This window comes from Aegilops tauschii, chromosome 5 (genome assembly GCF_002575655.3).
Source record: "Aegilops tauschii subsp. strangulata cultivar AL8/78 chromosome 5, Aet v6.0, whole genome shotgun sequence".
Taxonomy (NCBI): Eukaryota; Viridiplantae; Streptophyta; class Magnoliopsida; order Poales; family Poaceae; genus Aegilops; species Aegilops tauschii.
The window spans coordinates 96,120,612-96,148,150 of record NC_053039.3 but is presented as its reverse complement, the minus strand read 5'-3'; the positions used below and the strand labels follow the sequence as shown (position 1 = coordinate 96,148,150).

Genomic DNA, 27,539 nt, shown 5'->3' with positions numbered 1-27,539 from the left:
TTATAGGAAAACAAATTAGCAAGACAAGCAAGATCTAGCATATGCAAGGAAGAAGAAAGAAACATTAGCAATATCAACATAACGAGAGGTAATTTAGTAACATGAAAATTTCTACAACCATATTTCCCTCTCATAATAATTACATGTGAGATCATAATCAAATTCAACAATATAACTATCACATAAAATTTTCTCTTCATGATCCTCATGCATGCAAAGTTAACACTCTTTCGAAATAGTGGGATTATCATAAAATAAAGTCATGACCTCTCCGAACCCACTTTTATCAAAAACTTCATAAGATTGAAAATTATCCAAATATGTGGGATCTAAAGTTGACACTCTTCCAAACCCACTTTCAGTATTATTGCAAACATTATTATCAATCTCATATTCATCATGGGGCTTAAATAAATTTTCAAAATTATAAGAAGAATCACCCCAATCATGATCATTGAAACAAGTAGTAGACATAGCAAAATTAGCATCCCCAAGATTAGGGTTTTCATTATTATTAGCACAATTGACATCAATAGAACTTATAGTAAAATCATTGCAATCATGCTTTTTATTCAAGGGGCTATCGTGAGTCTCTTCATAAATTTCTTCATCACAATTTTTAGATTCACGAATTTCAAGCAAAACTTCATGAAGATAATCTAGTGCATAAAACTCACTAGCAATTGATTCATCATAATTGGATCTCTTAAAGAGATTAGCAAGTGGATGGGGATCCATAAACTTTTATCAAGCGAAGATGCAAGCAAAAAGAAGGCACATGGTAACACAAGATAGAACGGAAGAAGGGCGAAAGAAAAGGGCAAATCTTTTCAAAAATCATTTAGAAGTGGGGGAGAGGAAAACGAGAGGCGAATGGCAAATAATGTAATGCGAGGGAGAAGAGTTTATGATGGGTACTTGGTATGTCTTGACTTGGCGTAGATCTCCCCGGCAACGGCGCCAGAAATCCTTCTTGCTACCTCTTGAGCATGCATTGGCTTTCCCTTGAAGAGGAAAGGGTGATGCAGCAAAGTAGCGTAAGTATTTCCCTCAGTTTTTGAGAACCAAGGTATCAATCCAGTAGGAGGCAACACACAAGTCACCTAGTACCTGCACAAACAATCAAGAATCTTGCAATCAACGCGATAAAGGGGTTGTCAATCCCTTCACGGTCACTCGCAAAAGTGAGATCTAATAGAGATAGTAAAGTAAATATTTGTGGTATTTTTGTTGTATAGATTGAAAAGTAAAGATTGCAAAATAGTAAATGAGATGCGATGTAAATAAAAGAGATGCAATATAATAAGAAAGAGACCCGAGGGGCATAGGTTTCACTAGTGGATTCTCTCAAGATAGCATGTATTACGGTGGGTGAACAAATTACTGTCGAGCAATTGATAGAAAAGCGCATAATTATGAAGATATCTAAGGCAATGATCATGAATATAGGCATCACGTCTATGTCAAGTAGACCGAAATGATTCTGCATCACGTCGACCGCTATCCAACATGCATCTAGAGTATTAAGTTCATAAGAACGGAGTAACACATTAAGCAAGATGACATGATGTAGAGGGATAAACTCAAGCAATATGATATAAACCCCATCTTTTTATCCTCGATGGTAACAATACAATACGTGCCTTGCTGCCCCTACTGTCACTGGGAAAGGACACCGCAAGATTGAACCCAAAGCTAAGCACTTCTCCCATTGCAAGAAAGATCAATCTAGTAGGCCAAACTAAACCAAAAATTCGAAGAGACTTGCAAAGATATCAAATCATGCATATAAGAATTCAGAGAAGAACCAAATAATATTCATAGATAATCTTGTTCATAAATCCACAATTCATCGGATCTCGGCAAACACACCGCAAAAGAGTATTACATCGAATAGATCTCCAAGAACATCGAGGAGAACTTTGTATTGAGAATCAGAGAGAGAGAGAGAGAGAAGCCATCTAGCTAATAACTATGGACCCGAAGGTCTGTGGTAAATTACTCACGCTTCATCGGAGAGGCTATGGTGTTGATGTAGAAGCCCTCCGTGATCGATTCCCCCTCCGGCAGATCTCCGGAAAAGGCCCCAAGATGGGATCTCACGGGTACAGAAGGTTGTGGCGGTGGAAAAGTGATTTTGTGGCTCCCCCTGATGTTTCTAGGGTATAAGAGCATATATAGGCGAAATAAGTACGTCGGTGGAGCTACGAGGGGCCCACGAGGGTGGGGGCGCGCCTACCCCCCTGGGCGCGCCCTCCTACCTCGTGGCCGCCTCGTGGAGTTCCAGACTTCGACTCCAAATCTTCTGGATTGCTTTCGGTCGAAGAAAGATCATCGCGGAGGTTTCATTCTATTTGGACTCCATTTGGTATTCCTTTTCTATGAAACTCTAAAATAGGCAAAAATAGAAACTGGCACTGGGCCTCCAGTTAATAGGTTAGTCCCAAAAATAATATAAAAGAGGATATTAAAGCCCATTAAACATCCAAAACAGATAATATAATAGCATGGAACAATAAAAAATTATAGTTACATTGGAGACGTATCAGGGTGCTTTGATTGATGTTGCTTCTCGGCTATGCATGCACTACACATAGGATCTTTCTCAAAAGAGACATTGGTTAGTCCAAGGACGTGATTACCCTTTAAGAGATCTTGAAGATTTCTCATGCCGACATGGGCTAGCCGGCAATGCCATAGCCACCCCTTGTCGGCCTTGGCCATTAGACAAGTTGCATGGAATGTGCTCTCTTTCGAGAAATCAATCGTGTAAAGGTTGCCATCCAACTCTCCAACAAAGGCCACTTCGAGAGTATCTCTCTTAAAGACTTTCACATCCGTCAGTCCAAAGAGTGTATCATAACGAACAGAAGCCAATTGGCGAACAGAAAGCAAATGGTATTTAAGGGATTGGACAAGCATGACATTTGCAAGAGACATGTCATTTGTGATAGCCACCTTGCCCAACCCGAGTACCTGTCCTTTTGATCCTCCACCAAACATAATGATCATAAATGGTTGAATAGCTTCCATGAAATCGTAGAGCAATTTGCTATCTCCGGTCATATGATTGGTACATCCACTATCAATCACCCATTTTACTCCACCGGAGAAAGCAACCTACACACAATTATGACTTGGTTAGAGGCACCCATTTCGCAATGGGACCTCTCAAGTTAGTCACTAGGGTCTTAGGGACCCAAATAGCATAAAATCGGAATGCATTTCGAGGACCATCAAACTTTGCATAAACTTCTCCATCCTTAGTCTTATGAAGTACATAGGATGGAGGCATGAACTCTTTTGGCTTGTTGAGAGTGGGCATGCCCCTTGTGGCCTTCCCACTAACAACCTTACCTTTCTCCTTGTGCCCTTCTCGTACAAATATTTCTTTTAGAGGGGTGGTGCACTTTTGAGAGGACGTCTTCTTCTTGCTTGTGCTTGGGTCAAACCCGAGCCCCTCTTTGGCAAACACCTCATTGTGTTGGCTCAATACCTCATTAAGGTTCTTTTGTCCTTGAGCACATGTCATGTGACCTTTCTCGATTTGAGCCTTGAGGCTAGATCACTACTAGAGTTAGTAGTACAAGCATCAACATTGATAATAGGATAAGAGTAAGCCTTGGCTAGAGTTTCAAGATAAGTAAGCTTGAGCGTCTCAAAAATCTTTGTAAGAAGGGTGTGCTCTTCTTCCTTAGTCTTGAGGGACACGGATAGGAGCTCACAATACTTAGAGAGAGAAGCATGAGACTTCACAAGCTTACTTTTATCATTCATCAACTCTTTGCAAGAGTCATTAGCCTTTTTCAAGGAGGCAAGATCTTTAGTATGAACATCAATGTTTGCACCAATTTTCAAGCATAGTTCATCATTTCATGCTTCCTCATATTGGACTTTCCGCTCAAGGATTTCATATTTTTCCTTTTCCTCGGTGACGAGGGTTTCGAGTTCCTTAATGGTGATGGTGTGCTTACTCACCATCTCCATAAGCATACGAAACATAGTGAGCTTCTTTCCTTTGAGGGAGCACATGAACTTATTTAGTTTAGGAAGCATAGGATCATCTATATCATCATCCTCATAGCTATCCTCCGCATCAAGATACTCATCACTAGGAGTAGAAGGAGTGAAAAGAGGAGGGTTTGATCGTGGGGTTACCTTGACCTTGTCAGGAGAGCTTTGGTTCTCTCCATCTTCTACCACGGCCTTTGCCATTAGGCACTTGTGAGCGTTGCCCTTGTAGTCTTTCATATAGTTGTAGGTGACAACGTCACCACTCTTGTTGACTAGCCTCAAAGTGTTTTGAGAATCTTGAGCAACTCCGGCAACACCACTAACATCATCCAGATCGGATTCTTCATGAGCAACCATTGCTTTCCCATCTCTCTTTTTGAGCTTGGAGTTCAAAGGATTTGGCAACTTCTTCTTGGGAAAGGTCTTGGGAAACCTTGGTTTATCTTCTCTTCTCATACAGGCACTCGTTGGAGAAGTGGTTGGTTTCTTCACAGTTGTAGCATTTTCTCACTTTCTTCTTCTGGAATCTTCCCTTGAATTCTCCCGCGCTAAACTTCTTGACAAAGAGAGCAATGTCTTCATATGACGGGCTCTCATCTGAGTCAATCTCATCACCATCCTCCTCCTCCTCATCATCTTCTTCTTCACTTTGCTCTTCTTCACATACATGCTTGGCCTTCAATGCAAGATTGATCTTTGATGTTGAGGTACCATGCATGGCAAGATGTTTTGTGGCATTTGCCTTTGACTCTTCAAATAGTTGGAAAGTGGATATGATGTCATCTGGAGTCATTTCCTTGAATCCATGGTGTTGTCTTATGTCCCATACCATTTGGTGATGGTATGGAGCAAGAGCATGAAGCAACTTATCCACGAGAAATCGCTTAGTCAAGTTGAATCCATCTTGAGTCTTGTCACATTCACATGACTCAATGTCGGCGGTGAGAGTCATGAGATGCTCAAGTAGTTGCTTGGGAGATTCACCTTTCTCCATACAAAAGTTTTGCAATTGACCCTTGGCAATTTCATATTGAGCAAGCCGGAGTGTGGAGGTACCGGTCTTGGTCCTCACAATGCTATCCCATAATTCCTTGGCACTTGTGATATGTATGTATGGTCTCCTTTGCTTGTCAGTCATACCTCTTCTTATGCACATGGTTGTTGTGTCGTTGAGATTCTTGTCATATACCTCTCTTGGAGTAAGATTCTTCAGGTCAACAGCTTGGTAGCCATACTCCAAGATCTCCAACATCTCATCATTTCCATATCGAAGATGATCCTGCATAGCAACTCTCCACAAAGCAAAATCGGTAGTGTCATCAAGTAAAGGAGGTTTGCCTTGAGGGTTATACTTAGGTTTCTCTATTTGAGGTCTTGCATAAAGCCAAGGAACATTGGAGTGTTCATTGCTAGGAGGTTGTTGGCCAAGTGAAGGAGTAGGCACAGCTGGCCTCGAGGCTGCACCACTAGAAAGTGGTGCAAGCATCGTGGTTAGTGTGACTATCCTCATTTGTACCAAGGCCTCAAGAGAGGCATCATGCTCCTCCTTTTGCTTAGCAAGAGCTCGCTCCAGATCCTCTGAAGGACTTGGCTTCCGTGCCGCGTCCGTATTCTTTGGATCTGCAACAAGGGGAGTCCCATCGGGGTTCATCTCGCTCTAGGGCGGTTAAGCCACAAGAATAGAGCACGAGGCTCTGATACCAGATGAAAGGATCGAGATGGACCTAAAGGGGGGTGAATAGGTACAGTTACAAATTTTAATTACTACTTAGCAATTTTAGGCAATAATGCGGAATATGAAGGCGAGCCTAACAATTGCAAGTATGATGTTAAGAACTAAGCAAGATAAACAAGTAACACAAGTATGAGAGAAAGAACGCACAATACGATATAAGTAAGTGCTAAGAGACAAGTAACCACAAGTAGAGAGTTAGAGTTAGGAATAACCGCAACTCCGGGAGACGAGGATGTATGCCGATGTTCACTTCCTTGGAGGGAAGCTACGCCACGGTTAGAGAGGTGGATGTTACCACGAAGGCACCCCAACGCCACGAAGGCTCACCCTATTCTCCCTTTGAGACAACACCACAGAGGTGTTTCTCAACCACTAGTGGTAGACCTTGGGGTGGTCTCCAAACCCTCACAAACTTTTCCGGGGGTAATCACAATGGTCGATTCCTCTCCGAAAGACTCCTACCGCCTAGGAGTCTCCAACCTCCAAGAGTAACAAGAACGATGGGGAAAAGCTCAAGACTTGCTCAAATCACAAATTCCTTTGGTGCAAAGAAAAGGAAGGAGTGGATCTATCACTTGATCGGACAATTTGCCTCAAATGCTCTCAAATCCCTTGGGGATCTAAGATTTGGTGTGGAGGAGTGAGAGAGAGTGAGAGTGAAATGTGTTCTAGGGTTTCTTCAAAGTGAATGGTCAACCCTCTCCCGAGGGGGAGGAGGGCTATATATAGTGTGAGCACAAATATGGCCATTGTAGCACAAGTGAACGGGCAGGCCGGACATCCGGCCTGGCGAGGCACTTGAAGAACAAAGCAGAAACAGAGGTAAGAACAGAGGGGCTGGACATCCGGGGGTCAAGCCCGGACATCCTGCATATCAGGAAACCACGGACATTCGGCACATGGCCGGACATCCGGCAAGTTCACCATATTGAAACAGTCTCTGGATAGCATAGGCCGGACGTCCGGCAAGGGAGACCCGAACATCCGGGGTGAAAGGAGAGCCCGGACATCCGGTATAGAGGGTCAGACATCCGGCAAACAGCACCAGCACAAGGTGCTCTCTGGATAGCTAGGTCCGGATATCCGGCGAGCAGGCCGGATATTTGACGTGAGGCCCGGACATCCGGGGTGAAGCCCGGACATCCGGCAGGCCAGAGACAGAACATGCCAGAGAGAATAAAGATGGAACTAAAGCATTTTTGGGAAGAAGGTTTGTGGCAAGAGCAAGACTTTAACTAACCCTATCGATCCCCTCTTAATAGTGCGGGATCCTATACTCAAGAAAACAAACATGTAACCAATTTTGATACTTCATCCTTGAGTAAAATCACTTCGTATGCTCTTGATCCACACACTTTGATGAACAGGGGACTAACACCTGAGATTTACTTGACAAACAGTTAGTCCCCTACATGTATATTGTCATCAACATCAAAACATGATGTAAGGGCATGATTGCACTTTCAGTCCTTTAAATTTTTGTAATGACTTTACTGTGGGAAGTCAAATTCCCTAAACTAGCACCTTATAAAAATTTTCTCTCCTATCTTATATATTTATTACTCCCTCTGTCTCATAATGTAAGACTTATTTGAGAGGGAGTATTTATAAGACTCAATTTCAGCTCATTTCATGGATATGCAACACACTTTTACACAATTTAACTCAGTAGCAAATTGCACTATGAGGCTCTGAGCACGATTTGTGGCTCACATTCCCCAACTAGGAGTGGTGCACACATGTGATGGACGCGTTGATGCAGGTCCGGTGCGTCGGCGCCTGGATCGAGTTTTTTTTTTTGCGAGAAAACTTCCAATCTATTCATCAACCGTTAAGGTAGTACAAAGAACACCAGAAATAAAAATTACATCTAGGTCCGTAGACCACGTAGCCACGACTACAATCACTGGAGCGAGCCGAAGGCGCGCCGCTGTCATCGCCCCTCCTTCATCGGAGCCGGGCAAACCTTGTTGTAGTAGACAGTCGGGAAGTCGTCGTGCTAAGGCCCAATAGGACCAGCACACCAGAACAGCAACCACCGTCGATGAAGAGAATCGTAGATCAGAAGGATCTAACCTGCAGACACACTGACATAGACAAACAAAGACCAGATCCAAGCAGAACCGAGCAACGGGTGCTATGGAGTATATATAAGATGCAGCTGAGCTTCCAAGGGCTCCCGAAGAGAAGGAGCTCGATTGTGGGCTCATTGACATCGTGTTGCTGGAGGATAGGCAGGGACAAGTTGGAGATGAACGTGTGGCTCTATGACCCGTGCATTGTCTTGAAGGTGCTCATCGTGGTGGACGAAGAAGCGCACACACTCCTACACACAATCATCGTCCATTTCAATGACGTGCTAGGCCGTGGCCCTTTCCTCACCCAAGACTTACCAGGCGAATGCTCTAGACGAAGACGCCAACCTCAGTCGCACTCACCATTTTAACACTTGGCATGACAAGATGCACAACACCGAACCTGACCGTGACGATGTTGGCCCTGGTGCGAACTGAACTTCATTGAAGTGCAGTCAGTTTTAAGTGGATATGCCTAGTTTCAATTTGGAACCCAACATCTCCCGAACGTTCGGTGGGAGCCCTTTCCAGATCGAACGAAACGTTCACTGGGAAGGAGTCCCGAACGAACATGCGATGTCCTACTTCAGCCCATCGAAAACAATCTGACTTAGGCCTCCTGGCCCAACACAATCCCCCTTACCCAAAAGAATTTAAAGTGAGAAAGTGTACTAGAAAAGGGAACTATTATGTATAAAAAAAAGAAAAAACAAACAAACGAGATATGAGTGAGTTCTTGCCATGTAGGGTACAAACAATTTGACCTGTTATGTAGTATACAAGTCTATGCCATGATGTATACAAAACAACAATTTACGAATTGTTACTATAAGATGCCAAGAGAATCATGCAAATGCTAAAAATTGCCGTGGAAAAAAATATAGTAAAGAGACTTTAAGTTTTGCGGTGTGGTTAATAAACATGATGGCAAATACGAAACATATTACAAAATGGCAAGGCAAAAAACATGGCAAAAAAATGCTTGGAAATTTGCCATCTAGAAGCATGGCAAAAAGTTTTGGAAAAGAAAAATCAAAGATCAAAATGCAAAACGTTAGAACAAATGTTTATAAGTCACATTACAATTTGGCATGATGGCAACAATATGCATCATTCGTTTGCCACATGGTCCAAATTTTCATGGTACATTAGGTAGGTTTGCTATGGTAAATATAAAATAAGTTTGCCATGGGCTGTGGAGTTAAATTGCCATGGGATTTAAAGTTATTTTTCCATGGTTGTAAGGTTAATTTGCCATGAACTTTAAATTAAAATTGCCATGGGTTTTAAAAATAAATTGCCATGGGAAAAAAATTAAAAAAAGCCATGGGCTATGAGCAAAATTTGCCATGGCTCTAAAGTTAATTTACCATGGTTGTAAAGTTAATTTTCCCATGCACTACAAAAAATAAACTTCCCATGGGTTGTGAAAATTAAATTGCCATGGATGTAAGGTCAAATTTGCCATGGACTATGATTATATTTTTACATGAGTTGTGTAGTTAATTTTCCATTGTTGTAATGTTAAATTTGCCATGGACTTTTAAGATAAATTTGACATGCGGTGTGAAGTTAAAATGCCATGGGTGTAACATAATAGAATTTGTCGCCCCATAAACTACATTTGCCAAGGATCTAGTTCAAACCTTCCAGCTCTGCTGCTGAGAAGAAATACACTTTTTTGAATAAAAAAAGGGGGCTTTCCCCGGGCCCTGCTTTTTATATAATGATAATGAGGCAACACCGCCAACACATTTTACAGCATTCGGGGCACAGATCAAAACATATCTGCATCATGAAAGTAAGCATAACAAGTTTTGCAAACTGCTGAACAATAGCTTGGATCTAGTTCCAGGCTTCCATCTGCCGCTGAGAAGATTATACATGTATGGAGCTCCCGATCCCAATCTATAACCCAGCTCTTCTCTACAGATTAAATCGATCCCAATCTATAACCCAGCAAATATATGTATGGAGCTTTAATTTCGATCCAACAGACACATAAACTGGAGCATAATGGCCCGACTGGATTCTTCTTTTATGATGACTTCCGTATCCAGACAAATCTAAGACAAGTAGTAATATGGATCCGAGAGAGAGTAGAAATTTTCTTGCAGTAGAGATAAAAACCAAACAGCTTATGTATACTACTATGACCAAATATGTGTACATGCATAAATCATCACTGAAGCTTTTGACGCTCACAGATGTATGCTAGTAGGTTTTAGCGATCGAACCTGGAATCTGCAGTCTGAAGCAATTCAGTTGAGCTTCAAAACAGGTCTGTTTGGATTTCCCGCAAGCTGGGCCCGCAAGTCATCCACGAAGCCATCCTCATAGCGACCCTTGAGCAAAACTTGCTTGAGGCTCGGGAGAGAAGGCAGCCCTGCAAACAACACCATGTTGGCTTTGTAGCGCCAGCCACGAAACTGCAGCAGCTCGATCTTTGGGGCTGCCCCTCCTTGGAACTCCACAGATTCGAGCTTGTCTAGGAGGCTGAGCTCCAGCACCGTCAGACTCGGGAATGCCGTGTCCCGATTTAGACTGAAACGAAGCTCTTCACCAGCAAACGAGTGCCTCAGCAGGCGCAGTATGGCCAGGTTTGGTAAATTGCCAAGGACCTGCATGGCTGCATCAACCTCCAATATCCTGCTGCTCCGCAGCTCCATCTTCACGAGATTCCGGAGCCCCTCGATCCAGTCGGGCAATTTCACCAGGTTACCGTACAGCTTGAGGCTCTGTAGTTTTTTCGGAGGGGACGGTAGGGCATCCAAGCAGCCGGATAAACCAGGGTTTCCCTCTGACCGCACTAACAAAGATTCCAGGCAACTGAGCTTTGAAAGCGCTGAACACAAGTCTTGAGAGTTTTTCTTGTTGATGCCGGTCACTCTTAACTTCCGCAGCCTGGTGAGACTTTTTAGGTCGTTTAGAACAGCCCTACCCCTTGATCCTGAGACGTTCACAACACCCATTGTGTCCAGGGCTTTCAGTCTACGAGTGCCCCTTGGCACTTCGACACCATTTGGACTTTGGCGCGTCGCGGCAGAAGGTAATTTATTGCAGCAACACGCAGTGCATATATCACGCCTGTTAGGGTCACCATCCATATCCATTACCTCTTTCAGAACCTGAGGTGCGCAACAACCCACACAGAATGCCATTGACGACAAAGCCAGAGTGCATAGGGTGTCTGCATATGTTTCATGTGTACCACCATCGTTACTTCCAATGCCCCCAGCACGAATATGCTCTAGCTTGCTAAGTTTGATAATGGTCTTCGGTAGTTTGATTATGCTTGTATATGTAACATCTAGTGTCTGCAGCTGCCTCAGGTTACCCAACGAGTCTGGCAAGTGATAAATATCATCACATCCTCTTAAAGAAAGGTACCTTAGATGAAGAAGCTTCCCAATGCCCGTAAGATGGTGATCAACTAGACCTGATGTCCCCTCTAGGTCCAGCACTCGCAGCAACCTCATCTTCTCAGACATGAAAAATGGCCTCCACTTCCCAAACACCGTTAATGATCTTATACAAGACATGTCCACTATGCTCTTGAACTCACACTGATCTCCCTTCCAGCTACTACTTACGGCAAGATGGCGTATTGTTCCCCGGTTGTTTAATTCGCAGCCTTCCTCCAATGTGAAAACAAGATTATCCTCCGCTGATTTTGAGATACCAATTTCACGAATGAGATCATGGACTTGGCAGGAGTCAACTCCTCTTCGACTATGAATGGATTCTTGAGATGGTAGGATCATGCTCCTGCTTATGAGTTCCATGAAATAGCTCTCCGCTATTTCCTCCGCGGATTTGCCACGCAACTCCCTTGAGTAGCCCTCTGCAATCCACCGACGCACCAGACGTCTTCGGCTAACCTTGTCATCTTGGGGGAAGATGGAGAAATACAACATACATGACTTGAGATGGTAGGGTAAACCATCGTAACTTTTGTTAAGGACTGCTGCTATCCTTTCAAGCTCTGGATTCATCTCCAACTCGGCACTAATATGGTCATTCAATTTCATCCACTCCAAAGCGGTTTTAGGTTGGTTTGCCAAGAAGCCACCTATGGTGACAATTGCAAGGGGAAGTCCATCACACTTCTTTAGGATCAGATTTGCTTGTTCAACCAACTCCGGATATTCATCATTCAGATATGTAATCTTGTGAAATACCTGAAATGTATTCAATTTAAATTTTTAGTTGCCACAAAACTAAATTAGCTGCATGCCTAATAACGGATTTTGTGCTTTAAAAGTTTATTACCAAAGGTAAATTGCACCGTGAGTTCTTTAATTAAGCATGCAAGTAGCTACTAGCCAGTCATGCCCCCCACAGGGTTTTAGCTATCTTCTAAAATAATCTCAACATATTAAATTAATATGGAGGGGGAACCTTGTAAAATACAGATTGTGTCTGCTCAAAAAACACATTAAAGAAAAGATCTTGGCACTTACAAAATAGAAATTAAACAAATAGGGCATTGATGCATGATGATAGGGTCGCAGGTACCTTTTCCATGAAGAGGTTAAGTCCATCTTCATACCCCAGAATTTGAAGCTTGTATATGTTTTCTTGTTTCTTTGAACAGTGCCTAGCAATATTTTCTGACCTTGTGGTAACTATGATACGACTTGATGTTTCCCTTGCAGGTAAATGTTGTATTATAGAGTCCCATTCTGTGGTAGACGATAGATCATCAAGAACAATCAAGTACTTCTTTCCTTCTAAAATATCCGTCAGTGACCGTTGGAGCCTAGGTTTTGTTCTGCCACCCGCCAAGCCTGCTTCCTCCTTATTTTCATAATCCTCTGCATCTAATTGTCGAGCTAAACTCTTGATGAGCTCGTCACAATTGAAGGGATGCATAATTGTTACACAAGCGCGGTACCTGAATTTGACACTGAGGTGTTGGCTTTGATACACATCTCTAACTAGTGTTGTTTTCCCAAGACCGCCCATTCCCCACACAGAAATCACATCAAGCTGTTGGCTATCTTCATTTGAAATTAGTTTGATAATATCAGATTTTTCTTTCTCTCGACCGACTTGCTCATATTCCTTAAAATCAGCTATCGCCGTCTCTGTGTGAGCGAGGCTCTTGTTGTCTGCAGAGTTGCTACTAGTGGTACTAGCTATGTTAAAGCTAGACCCTGCCTCAGTTGCATCAGCTCCATCTTGCAAACCCTATACAGAAATAGATAATGATTAGGTGCTGCCTTCTATTCCCCAGTAATGTTTCAGCAAGTTTTAATTTGAGTAAACTGCAGCAAGACACAACTCTCCAGGTTGTTGTACCACAAAACTACAACTCTAGGGGTTTTGATACCCCACTCTGTCAGGTAAAATGAAATCCGACAGATGTGGCTCACATGGCGTTGACTATGGCAGGGGCAGCTCATTTTTGGCTTAAGCTGATAGGTGAGCTCGCCTTGAGCATTCCTGTTCACTGAGCTCTTAAAAAAATTGGTTGCTTTTTCAATTGCGGGCCAAATTTTAAAGCAAAACTCCAATTTTCCAAATAAATATGAAAAAAATCTAGTAACTCAATCTACATACCATGAGTATTCTAGGGAAGTTTGAGCGCATTTTGGCTTAGACTTCAAATTTGGTAGAGAATTACAAAAAAATTCTAGACATTCAAATGGCTCACCAAAATGTGCTAAAAAGTTCCCAGAACACTCGAGAAGATAGATTGGATTACTAGAATTTTCTAAGATTATTTTTTGAGAAGTTTTAATCTTTAAATTTGTCTGTTTTTTTAAGTCAAGGTTTTTGTTGTAGAGCCCAATGAGTCTGCTCTGCCCGAACCGGGCTCACTTACTGACTCAAGCCGAAAATGAGCCAAGTCACTGTCATAGTAAATGCCATGCGGGCCCTGTCTGTTAGATTTCATCTTAATTGACTAATTGACTTGATTACGTTTTTTTGTTACCCTAGTGTCCGGGGTATCAGTTAAAGAAACCCAGAGTTGGAGTTCTGCGTTACACCAGCTCCTAGAGCTGTGTCTTGCTGCATTTTTTCACTTCTAATTTTTGCAAATGTTCATATGACATTTTCCAATGTTCACAATCAAATAATTTCCAAGGAAAACTATGTAAAAATTATGTAGTTTGCAGGTCAAAGAAGTTATAATTCAATTACAAGAGCAGTATTGGTCAATAAGTGAATTATAACATGATAATTATGATCATCAATATGGGTTCAGCACCACAAAAGCACGCCACAAAGCACAATGTAGACCTAAAATGATCCCATCTCCTACAATGTATGTGCCAAAACCAGATGAACATGTAGGCTGAAACGCTCTTACCAATCTAGATGCATCACTAAAAGATAAGAATATCAGCGTCAATGAGCTCTTAATGCTCAGCATGCCTGTATCTACATGGGATGTAAGTGACCAGCAAGACAAGTGTGAGATTTGCTGATCTCCTCTCTTCTCTGCAACCCACACGTCCATCAGCCACAATACCGTACCAACATTTGCTCGAACACATTTAATGTGTCTGAGGAGTTGCTGCCCCGGCAGACAAAATAAACCATCCTAGATCTCATCTCACCAACCGAATAGCATGATGCAGGCCCTGTGTCGTGTCATATCCCTCCCCATCTTTCTCCCTTCTTCATTGGTGACAAGGAGAGAGAAGCGCCACCATCCGAATACATGGCTGTTACCAAAACATAAACGTTGGTAACTTTCCCACAAAGTCTTCTATCTCCAATGCCAGTCCCTATGGTCGGAATGCAAGATGCTTGGACGAGAGAGAGAGAAGAAGCTGCAGTGGAAATCAGGTGATCTAACGAGTCTGTCTTTCGTGTAAATGAAAAGCACGGGGACTGCAAATTATTGGTTTACCATTGTGATGGCGCCTTCACCTTTTGCTTTGCCTTCGGACGCCCCCCACATCCGGCTCTGCCTCTGGAGCAGTCACTTCCATCGGCATTCATCAGCAAGCGGACACACACTTAAGAAGAAAAATGCAAAATAATAGGGCTTTCAAGTATCAACTATCATTCCATGAGCTTCCAAATTTTCCGAAGAGAAATATTTTAAAGAGACAAGCTTTCCCAAACTTGAGCGAGCTTTGACAAATTTGGCATAAGCTTTCAAAATTCAATGGGATGACTACAGAAAATCGTAATTGAGTCCTTTTCACTGAACAATCAAGAAATTTAGTAAGTAGTTTCAACCTCATTACATTAATCACAAATTTTTCTATGATTGAAGCATTTAAGCTATGGAGATCTCAACCTCCAAAAATCTCAATCACAAGATTCGATCCTCAACAGAAATCCCCAATTCCAACAATAAAACATGAAGCCTAGGATCACCACACATGGTGATCTAGCTCCTCAAGCAGGAATGGTCGTCCATGGCAGAGCTCTCGGAGACATCCTATGGATAGAGAAGAAAAGGGGAAGGAAAGGTGATGTGGTTTTTCCATGGCTGCACTATCCAACGCTAATGTGTAAGTAGAGCACCGGCAGTTGCAGACAGGGCCGCCCTAGTCGGGAGAAGTGGGACTGTGGGAGGCAAAGCTCCCATGTGTGACTCTTGATGTTTTTTTTCGTGATACGAAAACACTCAATGTTGTGAAGAAGGCTTAAGAAGGAAACATGAAAGGATAACAGGGTGACAGAGAGGTCGATGATGGTCACAAGGAGCCCTTCTGTTGGTATCACGCCATGATGTGCTGGACGTGTCAAATTGTGCTCATTGGTGAAACTTAATGGTTTTTCACAAAACACATCCGAAAATCACCAGGGATAGTAAAATTATCCAATGTGAGAAGTTTAAGGACTATGTGAGATAAACATTTTAGTGGGTTATACTCGTCAATGGTTCAAGGGAATAAAGTAATCATTTTCTTTAGAAGCAACTACGTGAAATGCCAATATGCATATATATTTATCAAGCAAATACAATCATGCATCTCACTTATCTAAAAAGGGGTTAATGATGGAACTTGGATGCCAAAAGAAAACAGGAGAGTTGGCAAAATTTTATCCAAAAAGGGATGGCATGTTTACCAACTGATAAGGTTTTTTTTTTTTTTTTTTTTTTTGCATTTTCAACAAGACATGCCTGCACAGTTGTGTGTATAGTGTTGTACAATTTTTACATTTATCTTTGGAAATTGCTCAAACATCAATATTTTGATATATGCTGACACTGCAATGAGCTAGGGTAATGCCATAACATTTTGTAATCAATTGATGAATGCAATTTGATACTAATTAGGGTTCACAAAACTAAGCAATCGAGTGATGTATTTACCATCAGATTTTTATTTGAAAAAAAGTACACCTATCGTCTTTCAATTATTAACCGAGTTATGATTTCCTATCTAAACTCCATCACAGACAATTTTGCCCATCCACCAATGGAACCGTTTACATCTCATCGATATCTCAGAAACTGTTCTAAGACACTATTGGGTGACAACTGCCAACCCTGTGGCTCTTCCATGTCTGCTTCCTATCAGCGTACCATTAAACATTGCCACACTCAGCACCAAGGTGTCAGGACTAGATTATACTCCCTCCGTTCCTAAATATTTGTCTTTCTAGAGATTTCAACAAGTGACTACATACGGAGCAAAATGAGTGAATCTACACTCTAAAATATGTCTATATACATCCGTATGTGGTAGTCCATTTGAAATCTCTAGAAAGACAAATATTTAGGAACGGAGGGAGTATGTTGGTAAATAATGCACAAAAACTACTGAGAAATAGTAACCTTACCTACTGTCAGATATTGTTGTTAATTATTACTGCATTAGTTGACTCTGAAGATAATGTAGCACTAGTCAGAGTATATTTTGACAAGAAAAAGAATACCTTCTCGTAGAAAGCATAGAGAGCCTGGTCCATATGCAACTGCTTGTGGTCAGCTGCTGCAGTCTGTTGTCTTATGCATAAGCTAGCAACCTCAACTTGCTCCGTGGATACTATGATTCGACTTCCTTTCTTGTAATTTAAGAAGAAAACTTTAACACAGTCCCATTCTTCAATAGTACGTATGTCCTTGAGCACAATCAGGTAACTCTTTGTACTCACAAATCTCTTGAACTCATCAACCAAATCATTTTCCTTTGTCATCTCCATCCACCTCAGATCTTGCGCCTCCGTAGTTGTCCCTTGTAGTGAATTTACATAAAACTGCCTCAAAATACTCCGCAAGTACTCTGTTGGATTGACAGGACGCACCAACTTGATCCAAGCAAAGCATTCAAACTTCTTGTGCATCTTCAGATCTTCGTATGCCTTTTTTATGACAGAGGTCTCCCCAAGATCACCATTTGCTCTCCATAATGCGATTACTCTAAGGGCGTCATCCTTCTTGGAACTGATAAGGCGGATGAGATCCATTTTTGCTTTGTCCAACTGCCGCCTAGCTTCCTCGGCGCCGGACATTGTTACGCCAGCAACGGGGAACTCACTTGTGGTCGTGGAGATATTGCTAGGCTTGGAACCAGAGCCGTCACCATTGATGAGGCGGTAGCGCTTGTTCCTGCGGCTGACATCCTCGACCTTGGCTCTAAGCTCCCTCATCTGCTTGCCAACGAGGCGCCGGTCCAGAAGGGTGCGAGCAACGCGCCACCAAGACTGCTTCTGTAGCCGGACAGCGAATTCCTGGAGGGAGTCCTCGACCTCATAGGCCACGTCGCGGACCTGCTTCACCCAGACCCTGACCACCCTGTCCTTGTCCTCTGACCCGTCGTGTGCGGCCATCAGGAACGCCTGCATCATCTCCAGCTCATCGGCGATGAAGGCCTGATCACGCTGAACTCCAAGACGTGAGGCTACCTCCCCAGCACCGGCAGACCTGGCGTAGCTGAGCGCCCCAATCACCACAGACTTGCCCAGACTTAGCACGGTGGCCTCCATTTAGCTGCCCCGTTGTAAACGATTGTTAATGCTAATCCTTAATGCAGCAGGGTGTACTCAAGTCGTTAATAAAAGAATCAGCTTGGTTACAAGGGTGTACGTTGAAGTGCTGCAGTGGAGTGGGCGAACCGAGGGCCAGCCGGAGCCCCGCGCCCTTGTCCAATCCGATGGCAGAGGTAGAAGAGCACCGTACCGGATCTGGTGGAGGTCGGCGGCGACTGTAACACGGGGGAGGTTGAGGTGGTTAGTGGAGGAGTCGCGTCACCTGGTGCCGCCTGTTGCCGGTGTCGCGCTCGGCGCACCGCCGGGAGCCGCCGTCTCGGTGAAGGTGAGGATTAAGGGAGGGATAGGCAGGGTTCGGAGAACGGATTGGGGATTGTTTTTTTTTTTTTTGGAAAAGGCCCACCAAGACGAAGTAATATGTGAAAGCTGAATAAAACTGTTGTTTATTGATGATTTGGTGCGGCATACAAGAGTATATAAGAGGGTACAAACCGACTTGGGGTAGGGGTACAAAACTGACTTGGACTAGAAGTCGTATACCATAATGACTACTCTAACATCCCCGCAGTATCAACGGCAGGCTCGACGACGTTGAGACTGAAACAGATATCTTGAAACGGCTTAGTAGGCAGTGCCTTGGTGAAAATGTCAGCAAACTGAGCCGTAGAGGGAACATGAAGCACCCGAACCTGACCAAGAGCAACCTTTTCACGAACAAAATGAATATCAATCTCAATATGCTTTGTGCGTCGGTGTTGAACTGGATTGCTGGTCATGTAGATTGCTGATATGTTGTCACAGTAGACAATAGTGGCCTGCTCAATAGGCATGTGTAGCTCGGAGAGTAACTGTCGAATCCAGATGGTATCTGCAACGGCATGTGCCACAGCGCGATACTCAGCCTCGGCCGACGAACGTGAGACTGTAACCTGTCTTTTCGAAGACCAAGAAATCAAATTGTTACCAAGAAAAACACAAAAACCGGAAGTGGACCTTCGAGTGTCAGGACAACCAGCCCAGTCTGCATCAGAGTATGCGGTAAGCGAGTTTGGAGAAGAATTATTGAGGTGGAGACCATGATTGAGAGTTCCTTTTAAATACCGAAGAATGCGTTTAACATGATTATAGTGAGGAACCCGGGGATCATGCATATAGAGACATGCTTGTTGAACAGCAAAAGAGATTTCAGGACGAGTAATGGTGAGATATTGGAGAGCACCTGTTAGGCTACGATAGAGAGTAGGATCGGAAAAGGGTTCACCGGTAGCCGAAAGTTTAAAACTAGTATCGACAGGAGTGCGAGATGATTGACAGTCAAGCATACCAGCACGATTAAGAAGATCAAGAATATACTGGCGTTGGGAAAGAAAAAGGCTGGAGGAATCTCGAACAACAGCAATGCCTAAGAAATGATGAAGGAGTCCTAGGTCAGTCATAGAAAATTCAGATCTAAGAAGAGAGACAATGTGATCTAAGAACTTTTGAGAGGAGGCGGTAAGAATGATATCATCTACATAGAGAAGTAAATAGGCAGTGTCAGAAGTTTGATGATACACAAAAAGAGAGGTGTCGGAGAGAGATGGAGTGAAGCCTATTGTTTGAATGAAGGAGGAGAAGCGTTGAAACCAAGCTCGTGGGGCCTGTTTAAGACCGTAGAGAGATTTCTGAAGAAGACATACATGAGTTGGAAAGGATGGATTTTCAGAACCCAGAGGTTGCTGGCAGTAGACAGTTTCTTGAAGGGAACCATGGAGGAAAGCATTTTTAACATCAAGTTGGTGAATGGGCCATGAAGAGGAGACATCAACACTAAGAACGGTGCGAATGGTGCTAGGTTTAACAAGAGGAGAGAAGGTTTCTTCGTAATCAATTCCTTGTTGCTGAGAAAAGCCACGACAAACCCACCTGGCTTTATATCGTGAGAGGCTCCCATCGGAGTGGAACTTTTGGCGAAAAATCCATTTGCCAGAAACAATATTTGTATTGGGAGGACGAGGAACAAGTTGCCAGGTGTTGTTTTGAAGTAAAGCATTATATTCTTCTTGCATGGCAGCGGCCCAATTGGGATCAAGTAGAGCAGTTTTGTAATTCTTTGGAAGAGAAGTGAGAGATACGGAGGTATGAAGGTTTAGGCGGTCTTGGGGTTGATGAAATCCTGATTTGGCCCTAGTACGCATGCGATGATCATTAATCGGGGCTGCTGTAGGAATAGCACGAGGGGGTAAGGTGGGTACTGGTGAGTCCGGCGCAGCGGAAGAGTCGGACGAAGGAGTAGGGCTGGGTGGTGGAGTGGGAGCAGGGCTGGGTGGTGGAGTGGGAGTAGGGGCCGGGGGTGTTGGGGAGGAAGCAGGGGTCGGGGGTGTTGGGGACGTCTCGGGTGGGGTGAGTGTATGGTTGGGATTGGCTATGGTGGGTGTTAATGGTGGTGGTGATAAGTTGTGTTCGGCAGGCAGGGGAGTATATAGTTGGAAAGGACGGGGAGAGGGGGTGTTTGCGGAGCTAGGGGTGTTGGATGGTGTACTAGTGCGTTGTGAGAAAGGAAAAATGTGCTCAGCAAACGTGACATGACGAGAGACATGAACGTGTCCGGTGTGAAGGTCGAGACAGCGATAGCCTTTGTGCTCGTCAGAGAAGCCGAGAAAAGCACATGGGATAGAGCGTGGTGACAATTTATTTGCAGAAGTGGCGTAGGCATTGGGAAAACAGAGACAGCCGAAAACACGAACCGCGGAGTAGTCGGGGTGGGAAAGAAAGAGGGAATAATAGGGAGTAGTGTTGGGTTTAGTTTTAGAAGGTCGAATATTTAGAAGGAAGGTGGCCATGTGTAGGGCTTCAGCCCAAAACTTGGGAGGCATAGATGATTGAATGAGGAGAGTGCGAACTATATCATTGAGGGTGCGAAGAGAGCGTTCTGCTTTACCATTTTGAGGGGAGGTGTAGGGACATGAGAACCTAAGCAGGATGCCATGTTGTAAGAAGAAAGTACGATTTTAATGTTATCAAACTCGCGACCATTGTCACATTGGATAAAGCGAATTGGGAGGAAGAAGTGAACACACACATAGCGTTGAAAATTAAGGAAAAGAGAATGGACCTCGGATTTGTTGCGTAGAGGAAAAGTCCAGACAAAGTGGGTGAAATCATCTAGGATAACAAGGTAGTATTTAAAACCCGAAACACTTGCAATGGGAGAGGTCCATAAATCACAATGTATTAATTCAAAGGGATAAGTGCTACAAGAACTAGAGGAACTAAAGGGAAGACGCACATGTTTGCCTAATTGACAAGACTCGCCAAACACAGAATTATGAGAGTCCCTATTACACGGTATGGTAAATTCACTAAGCATAGAAGCTAAGACGGCGGGGTTGGGATGGCCCAAGCGACGATGCCAGAGATCGACGGAGGCTAGCATGGATGTTGGAGGGGTGGTGGCAGGAACTCCATTAAGAGAATAAAGATCACCGGAGCTATTGAAGCGAGCGATCTCGGCCTTGGTCAGGTAATCCTTCACAGATAAACCAAAAGGGTCAAATTCAGCCGAAACTAGATTGTCGCAAGTAAATTGGCGAACAGAGATAAGATTTTTAATGAGGGCGGGTGCAACTAGAACATCGCGAGGTAAAAGAGGTTTGGTGGAAGAGGGAAGTTGAGCCTGACCAACACAATATATAGGAATAGATGATCCATCTCCAAGGATAATGGAAGGGAAAGGAGATTTAGTGCAAGAAGATAACCAATTACTAGATGCAGACATATGACTAGAGGCCCCTGAATCAAAGATCCAATCCGTACCTGAGTTTCCTTGTGCAGCAAAGTTATTCATGGCCTGGAGAAAGGCAGCTTGATCCCAGCTCGGCGTCGCAGGTGAGGGTGGCGTCGGAAGCGGTGCCGGCGGATACGATGAAGGCAGTAGGGCCGGCTGGGGAGTGTAGTAGGCATTGGCCGGCTGTGGTGGGGGTGGCGTCGGGAGCAGGGCCGGCTGAGGTGTGTAGTAGGCGCCGCCGTCGGTGCTGTAATGACCATAAGGAGCATACGTCGGGGCGGCGTGATAGGCATTGGCCGGCTGTCGGGGGTTGAGAACCCCGGGAGCACCAGTAGGCGGCCGAAGGCCGGGTTGCCAGGCACCTGAGTATGCCGGCGGAGCACCGAGGGTGGACGGAGCGGACCAGGGCATGGGCCATGCTTGACAAGCCCCGTCCAAGGATCATGAGGAGGCCGCCATGCAACCGCAGATGGAGCACTGGCGGGTGGTGCAGGACTCGGTGCTGGTGATGTCGTAGGCGGAACCGAATGAGTCCACGGCGGCCTGTAGATAGGGTTTTTGCCGCGGTAGTTTGGACTAGGACGCCAGCCTGGGGGCGGTTTAACAGATGACGATGCGGACGGCCCGGCGGCAGCAGCCGGCCTGGAAGGCGGCGCTGGTGTAGACGACAGAGGAGGACGAGCCGCAGCATGAAAGACCTTGGGGCGAGAGTCCTTGCGAGCTTGTGTTTCCGCCGCGAGTTGTAGCAAGGAACGAACTTCAGCGAAGGTAGGAGGGGGCCGTATCATCGGTATGAACGAGGCTTGCTTGTCAAAGTCTTCGCTGAGGCCGACGACGACGATATTGATTAGCTGTGAGTTGCTAACTGTATCGCCGAGTTCGCGGAGCTCATCACCAATGGTCTTAACGCGCTGGCAGAACAGGTTCACCGGGGCGTCTCCTTGCACCATATTGCGAAGCTCGGTGTGGAGAGCGTTTTTCCGAGCGTCGGTGTTGCTTTGGAAGAGCTGACGGAGGGAGTGCCAGATGTTGGCAGCGGTGGTGCCGTCGTGATCGAGCATGTTGAAGATCTCGGTGGTGATGCGGGTGTAGAACCACTGGACGATCGCGAGATCGTCTTTCAACCATTGCGGATCGTCGGGGCGGGGAAGACAGTTGGCGGCGACATGCGAGCGCAGGTTGCAGCGGCCGAGGTGGAGATCGAAGAGATGTCTCCAATGGTAGTAGTTGTGGGCGGCGAGATCAAGAACTATGGGGATGTAGGGGCTGACGTCGGAGATTGTGTCAGCAAGAGATATTGGTGCGGCGAGGATGGGTGCAGGGTAGTTTTGTGGAGCTATGGTGAGGGCCGAGAGAGAAGCGGCCGCGGCGTTGGCAGCCTTGGCGATGAGTGCGGCCCTGCGCTCGAAGTAGCCGGGCGGCGGCGGCGGCGGTGGCGTTGGCGGAGCCATACCCTAAACCCTGGGACCGGTATCTGATACCATGAAAGCTGAATAAAACTGTTGCTTATTGATGATTTGGTGCGGCATACAATGAGTATATAAGAGGGTACAAACCGATTTGGGTAGGGGTACAAAACTGACTTGGACTAGAAGTCGTATACCATAATAACTACTCTAACAATACGTACTAGAAGCGAGATGACTTGTAAGCTGGGACCCTCGTACGTTTTCCCCCCCTCTCCCGCAAAAAAAATCAATCAATCAATGAGCTTCACAAAAAACAAAAACAAAATCAAAATCAATCAAATCCACGTATCTCGCCGCTGCCGGACCGTCTTCCTCACTCAAAAAAACATGGCCTTTTCTTTTCATTTTTCTCTTGGATGGAAACCGATGGAACACAACAAGATCCGCATTCTTCCCCAATTCCGGCTGCTGCGGACGCCATTTTTTCCTTTGGAGCCTAAGAACAACTCCAACGGGCCGACCCAAACGGCCGGCGATTTCGTCCGTGTTATGTCCGTTTAGGTCGGCCGCCCGCCCGGCGTCCGCTCTTTTTTATATTTGTGTCGACAGCGCGTCCAACGCGCCGACCCATATGTGCCGGCGTGGCCGGCTGATCGCCCAATATTACATTGATTTGCATTTAAACATATTATCAAATAACATAGTTTACCGAATAAAATAGTATAGTTTTACAAGCCGGATACAAATAAAAATGTTTCACATAGTTTTTCAAACGAATAAAAAAAGATACATCTATTGGTTGCCAACATGAGCCCACATATGCTCAACCAAATCATTTTACAGCTGCACGTGAGTTTCCCACTCACGCATGTCTTCATGAAATTGGGTGAACTATTCAAATGTTGACGCTACTCCATGCTCAGGCACAACATTCTCACCCTAAAACTAAAACCCTTGATCGTACAGACGTTCCGGGCGCTCGTTTTCTACGATCATATTGTGCATGATCACACAAGCAGTCATCACCTTCCACAGTTTCTGCGTGCTCCAGGTATTAGCAGGATACCGAACGATGCCCCATCGAGATTGCAAAACACCAAAGGCACGCTCGACATCCTTCCTAGCACTCTCTTGCTCTTGGGCAAATATTTTCCTCTTCTCTCCGATAGGGTTGGGTATTGTCTTGACAATAGTGGTGCACTGAGGATAGATACCGTCACCCATGTAGTATCCTTTGTCGTAGTTGTGACCGTTGACAGTAAAGTTCACCGGTGGGCTGTTGCCTTCGGCAAGCCTAGCAAACTCCGGCGACCGCTGAAGCACGTTGATATTATTGCGTGATCCAGCCATGCCAAAGAAAGAGTTCCAAATCCAGAGATCTTGAGACGCCACGGCCTCTAGTATGACAGTGCAAGCCCTGACATGTCCCTTATACTGCCCTTGCCAAGCAGAAGGACAGTTCTTCCACTCCCAGTGCATGCAGTCTATGCTGCCAAGCATCCCTGGCAAGCCCCTTCTGTCATTCATCGCCAACAAACGGGCTGTATCTTCAGCTGTTGGCTCTCTCAAGTACTCAGGGTCAAACACAACAATAACAACCTTGCAAAACTTATACAGGGACTCTAGGCATGTAGACTCACTCATACGGACGTACTCGTCAATGAGATCACCGGGCACTCCGTATGCAAGCATTCGGATGGCGGTGATAACCCACAAGTATAGGGGATCAATTGTAGCCTCTTTCGATAAGTAAGAGTGTCGAACCCAACGAGGAGCTAAAGGTAGAAATGTTGGAAATATGCCCTAGCTAGAGGCAATAATAAAACGGTTATTATTGTATTTCTTTGTTCATGATAATTTTCTATTGTTCATGCTATAATTGTATTAACTGGAAACCGTAATACATGTGTGAATACATAGACCACAACATGTCCCTAGTAAGCCTCTAGTTGACTAGCTCATTGATCAATAGATGGTTATGGTTTCCTGACCATGGACATTGGATGTCATTGATAACGGGATCACATCATTAGGAGAATGATGTGATGGACAAGACCCAATCCTAAGCATAGCACAAGATCGTGTAGTTCGTTTGCTAGATCTTTTCTAATGTCAAGTATCCTTTCCTCAGACCATGAGATTGTGCAACTCCCGGATACCGTAGGAATGCTTTGGGTGTACCAAACGTCACAACGTAACTGGGTGGCTATAAAGGTGCACTACAGGTATCTCCGAAAGTGTCTGTTGAGTTGGCACGAATCGAGACTGGGATTTGTCACTCCGTATGACGGAGAGGTATCTCTGGGCCCACTCGGTAATGCATCATCATAATGAGCTCAATGTGACTAAGGAGTTAGCCACGGGATCATGCATTACGGAACGAGTAAAGAGACTTGCCGGTAACAAGATTGAACGAGGTATTGGGATACCGACGATCGAATCTCGGGCAAGCAACATGCCGATAGACAAAGGGAATTGTATACGGGATTGATTGAATCCCCGACATCGTGGTTCATCCGATGAGATCATCGTGGAACATGTGGGAGCCAATATGGGTATCCAGATCCCGCTATTGGTTATTGGCCGGAGAGGTGTCTCGGTCATGTCTGCATGGTTCCCGAACCCGTAGGGTCTACACACTTAAGGTTCGGTGACGCTAGAGTTGTTATGGGAAATAGTATGTGGTTACCGAAGGTTGTTCGGAGTCCCGGATAGGATCCCGGACGTCACGAGGAGTTTCGGAATGGTCCGGAGGTAAAGATTTATATATGGGAAGTCATCATACGGTCACCGGAAGTATTCGGGGGTACCAGGCTATGGCCAGCATGACCGAAGGGGTTCCGGGGGTCCACCGGGAGGGTCCACCTGCCCCGGAGGGCCTTATGGGCTGTAGGTGGAAGGGAACCAGCCCCTAAGTGGGCTGGGCACCAACCTCCCCCTAGGTCCCATGCGCCTAGGGTTGGGGGAAACCCTGGAGGGGGCGCCCCCCTTGACTTGGGGGGCAAGCCACCCTCCCTGGCCGCCGCCCCTCCCACCAGATGGGATCTAAGGGGCCGGCCCCCCTCTCCCTTGCCCCTATATATAGTGGAGGGGTAGGAGGGCAGCCGCACCCCTTGGCCTGGCGCAGCCCTCTCCTCCTCCTCCTCCGTAGTGCTTAGCGAAGCTCTGCCGGAGAACAACGAGCTCCATTGCCACCACACCGTCGTGCTGCTGGAGTTCTCCCTCAACTTCTCCTCTCCCCTTGCTGGATCAAGAAGGAGGAGACATCCCCGGGCTGTACGTGTGTTGAACGCGGAGGCGCCGTCCGTTCGGTGCTAGATCGGATCTTCCGCGATTTGAATCGCCGCGAGTACGACTCCATCAACCGCGTTCTTGTAACGCTTCCGCTTAGCGATCTTCAAGGGTATGAAGATGCACTCCCTCTCTCTCGTTGCTAGCATCTCCTAGATTGATCTTGGTGATACGTAGGAAAATTTTGAATTATTGCTACGTTCCCCAACAGTGGCATCATGAGCTAGGTCTATGCGTAGATTCTATGCACGAGTAGAACACAAAGTAGTTGTGGGCGATGATTTGTCCAATTTGCTTGCCGTTACTAGTCTTATCTTGATTCGGCGGCATTGTGGGATGAAGCGGCCCGGACCGACCTTACACGTACACTTACGTGAGATAGGTTCCACCGACTGACATGCACTTGATGCATAAGGTGGCTAGCGGGTGTTTGTCTCTCCCACTTTAGTTGGATCAGATTCGATGAAAAGGGTCCTTATGAAGGGTAAATAGAAATTGGCATATCACCGTTGTGGCTTTTGCGTAGGTAAGAAACGTTCTTGCTAGAAACCCATAGCAGCCACGTAAAACATGCAACAACAATTAGAGGACGTCTAACTTGTTTTTGCAGGGTATGCTATGTGATGTGATATGGCCAAAAGGATGTGATGAATGATATATGTGATGTATGAGATTGATCATGTTCTTGTAATAGGAATCACGACTTGCATGTCGATGAGTATGACAACCGGCAGGAGCCATAGGAGTTGTCTTAATTTATTGTATGACCTGCGTGTCAATGAAAACGCCATGTAATTACTTTACTTTATTGCTAACCGTTAGCCATAGTAGTAGAAGTAATAGTTGGCGAGACAACTTCATGAAGACACGATGATGGAGATCATGATGATGGAGATCATGGTGTCATGCCGGTGACGAAGGTGATCATGCCGCGCCTCGAAGATGGAGATCAAAAGGCGCAAGATGATATTGGCCATATCATGTCACTTTATGATTTGCATGTGATGTTTGTCATGTTTATATCTTATTTGCTTAGAACGACAGTAGCATAAATAAGATGATCCCTCACTAAAATTTCAAGAGATGTGTTCCCCCTAACTGTGCACCGTTGCGAAGGTTCGTTGTTTTAAAGCACCACGTGATGATCGGGTGTCATAGATTCTAACGTTCGCATACAACGGGTGTTGACGAGCCTAGCATGTACAGACATGGCCTCGGAACACAAGCAAAACACTTAGGTTGACTTGACGAGCCTAGCATGTACAGACATGGCCTCGGAACACAAGAGACCGAAAGGTCGAACATGAGTCGTATAGTAGATACGATCAACATGGAGATGTTCA

General features: G+C 45.1%; 1 protein-coding gene across 1 annotated transcript; it reads right to left on the bottom strand.

The window, feature by feature from the left end:
- Positions 1-9,599: 9,599 nt before the first annotated feature.
- LOC109750284 (disease resistance protein Pik-2) lies at positions 9,600-18,117 on the bottom strand. The gene is made up of 4 exons (XM_020309246.4): positions 17,828-18,117; positions 16,678-17,731; positions 12,343-13,017; positions 9,600-12,005 (listed from the first exon to the last, which is right to left on the bottom strand). Exons 2-4 carry the CDS (start codon positions 17,725-17,727, stop codon positions 10,086-10,088), a joined length of 3,645 nt encoding a protein of 1,214 aa, XP_020164835.1. The 5' UTR covers positions 17,728-17,731; positions 17,828-18,117; the 3' UTR covers positions 9,600-10,085.
- Between the last annotated feature and the right edge of the window lie 9,422 nt (positions 18,118-27,539).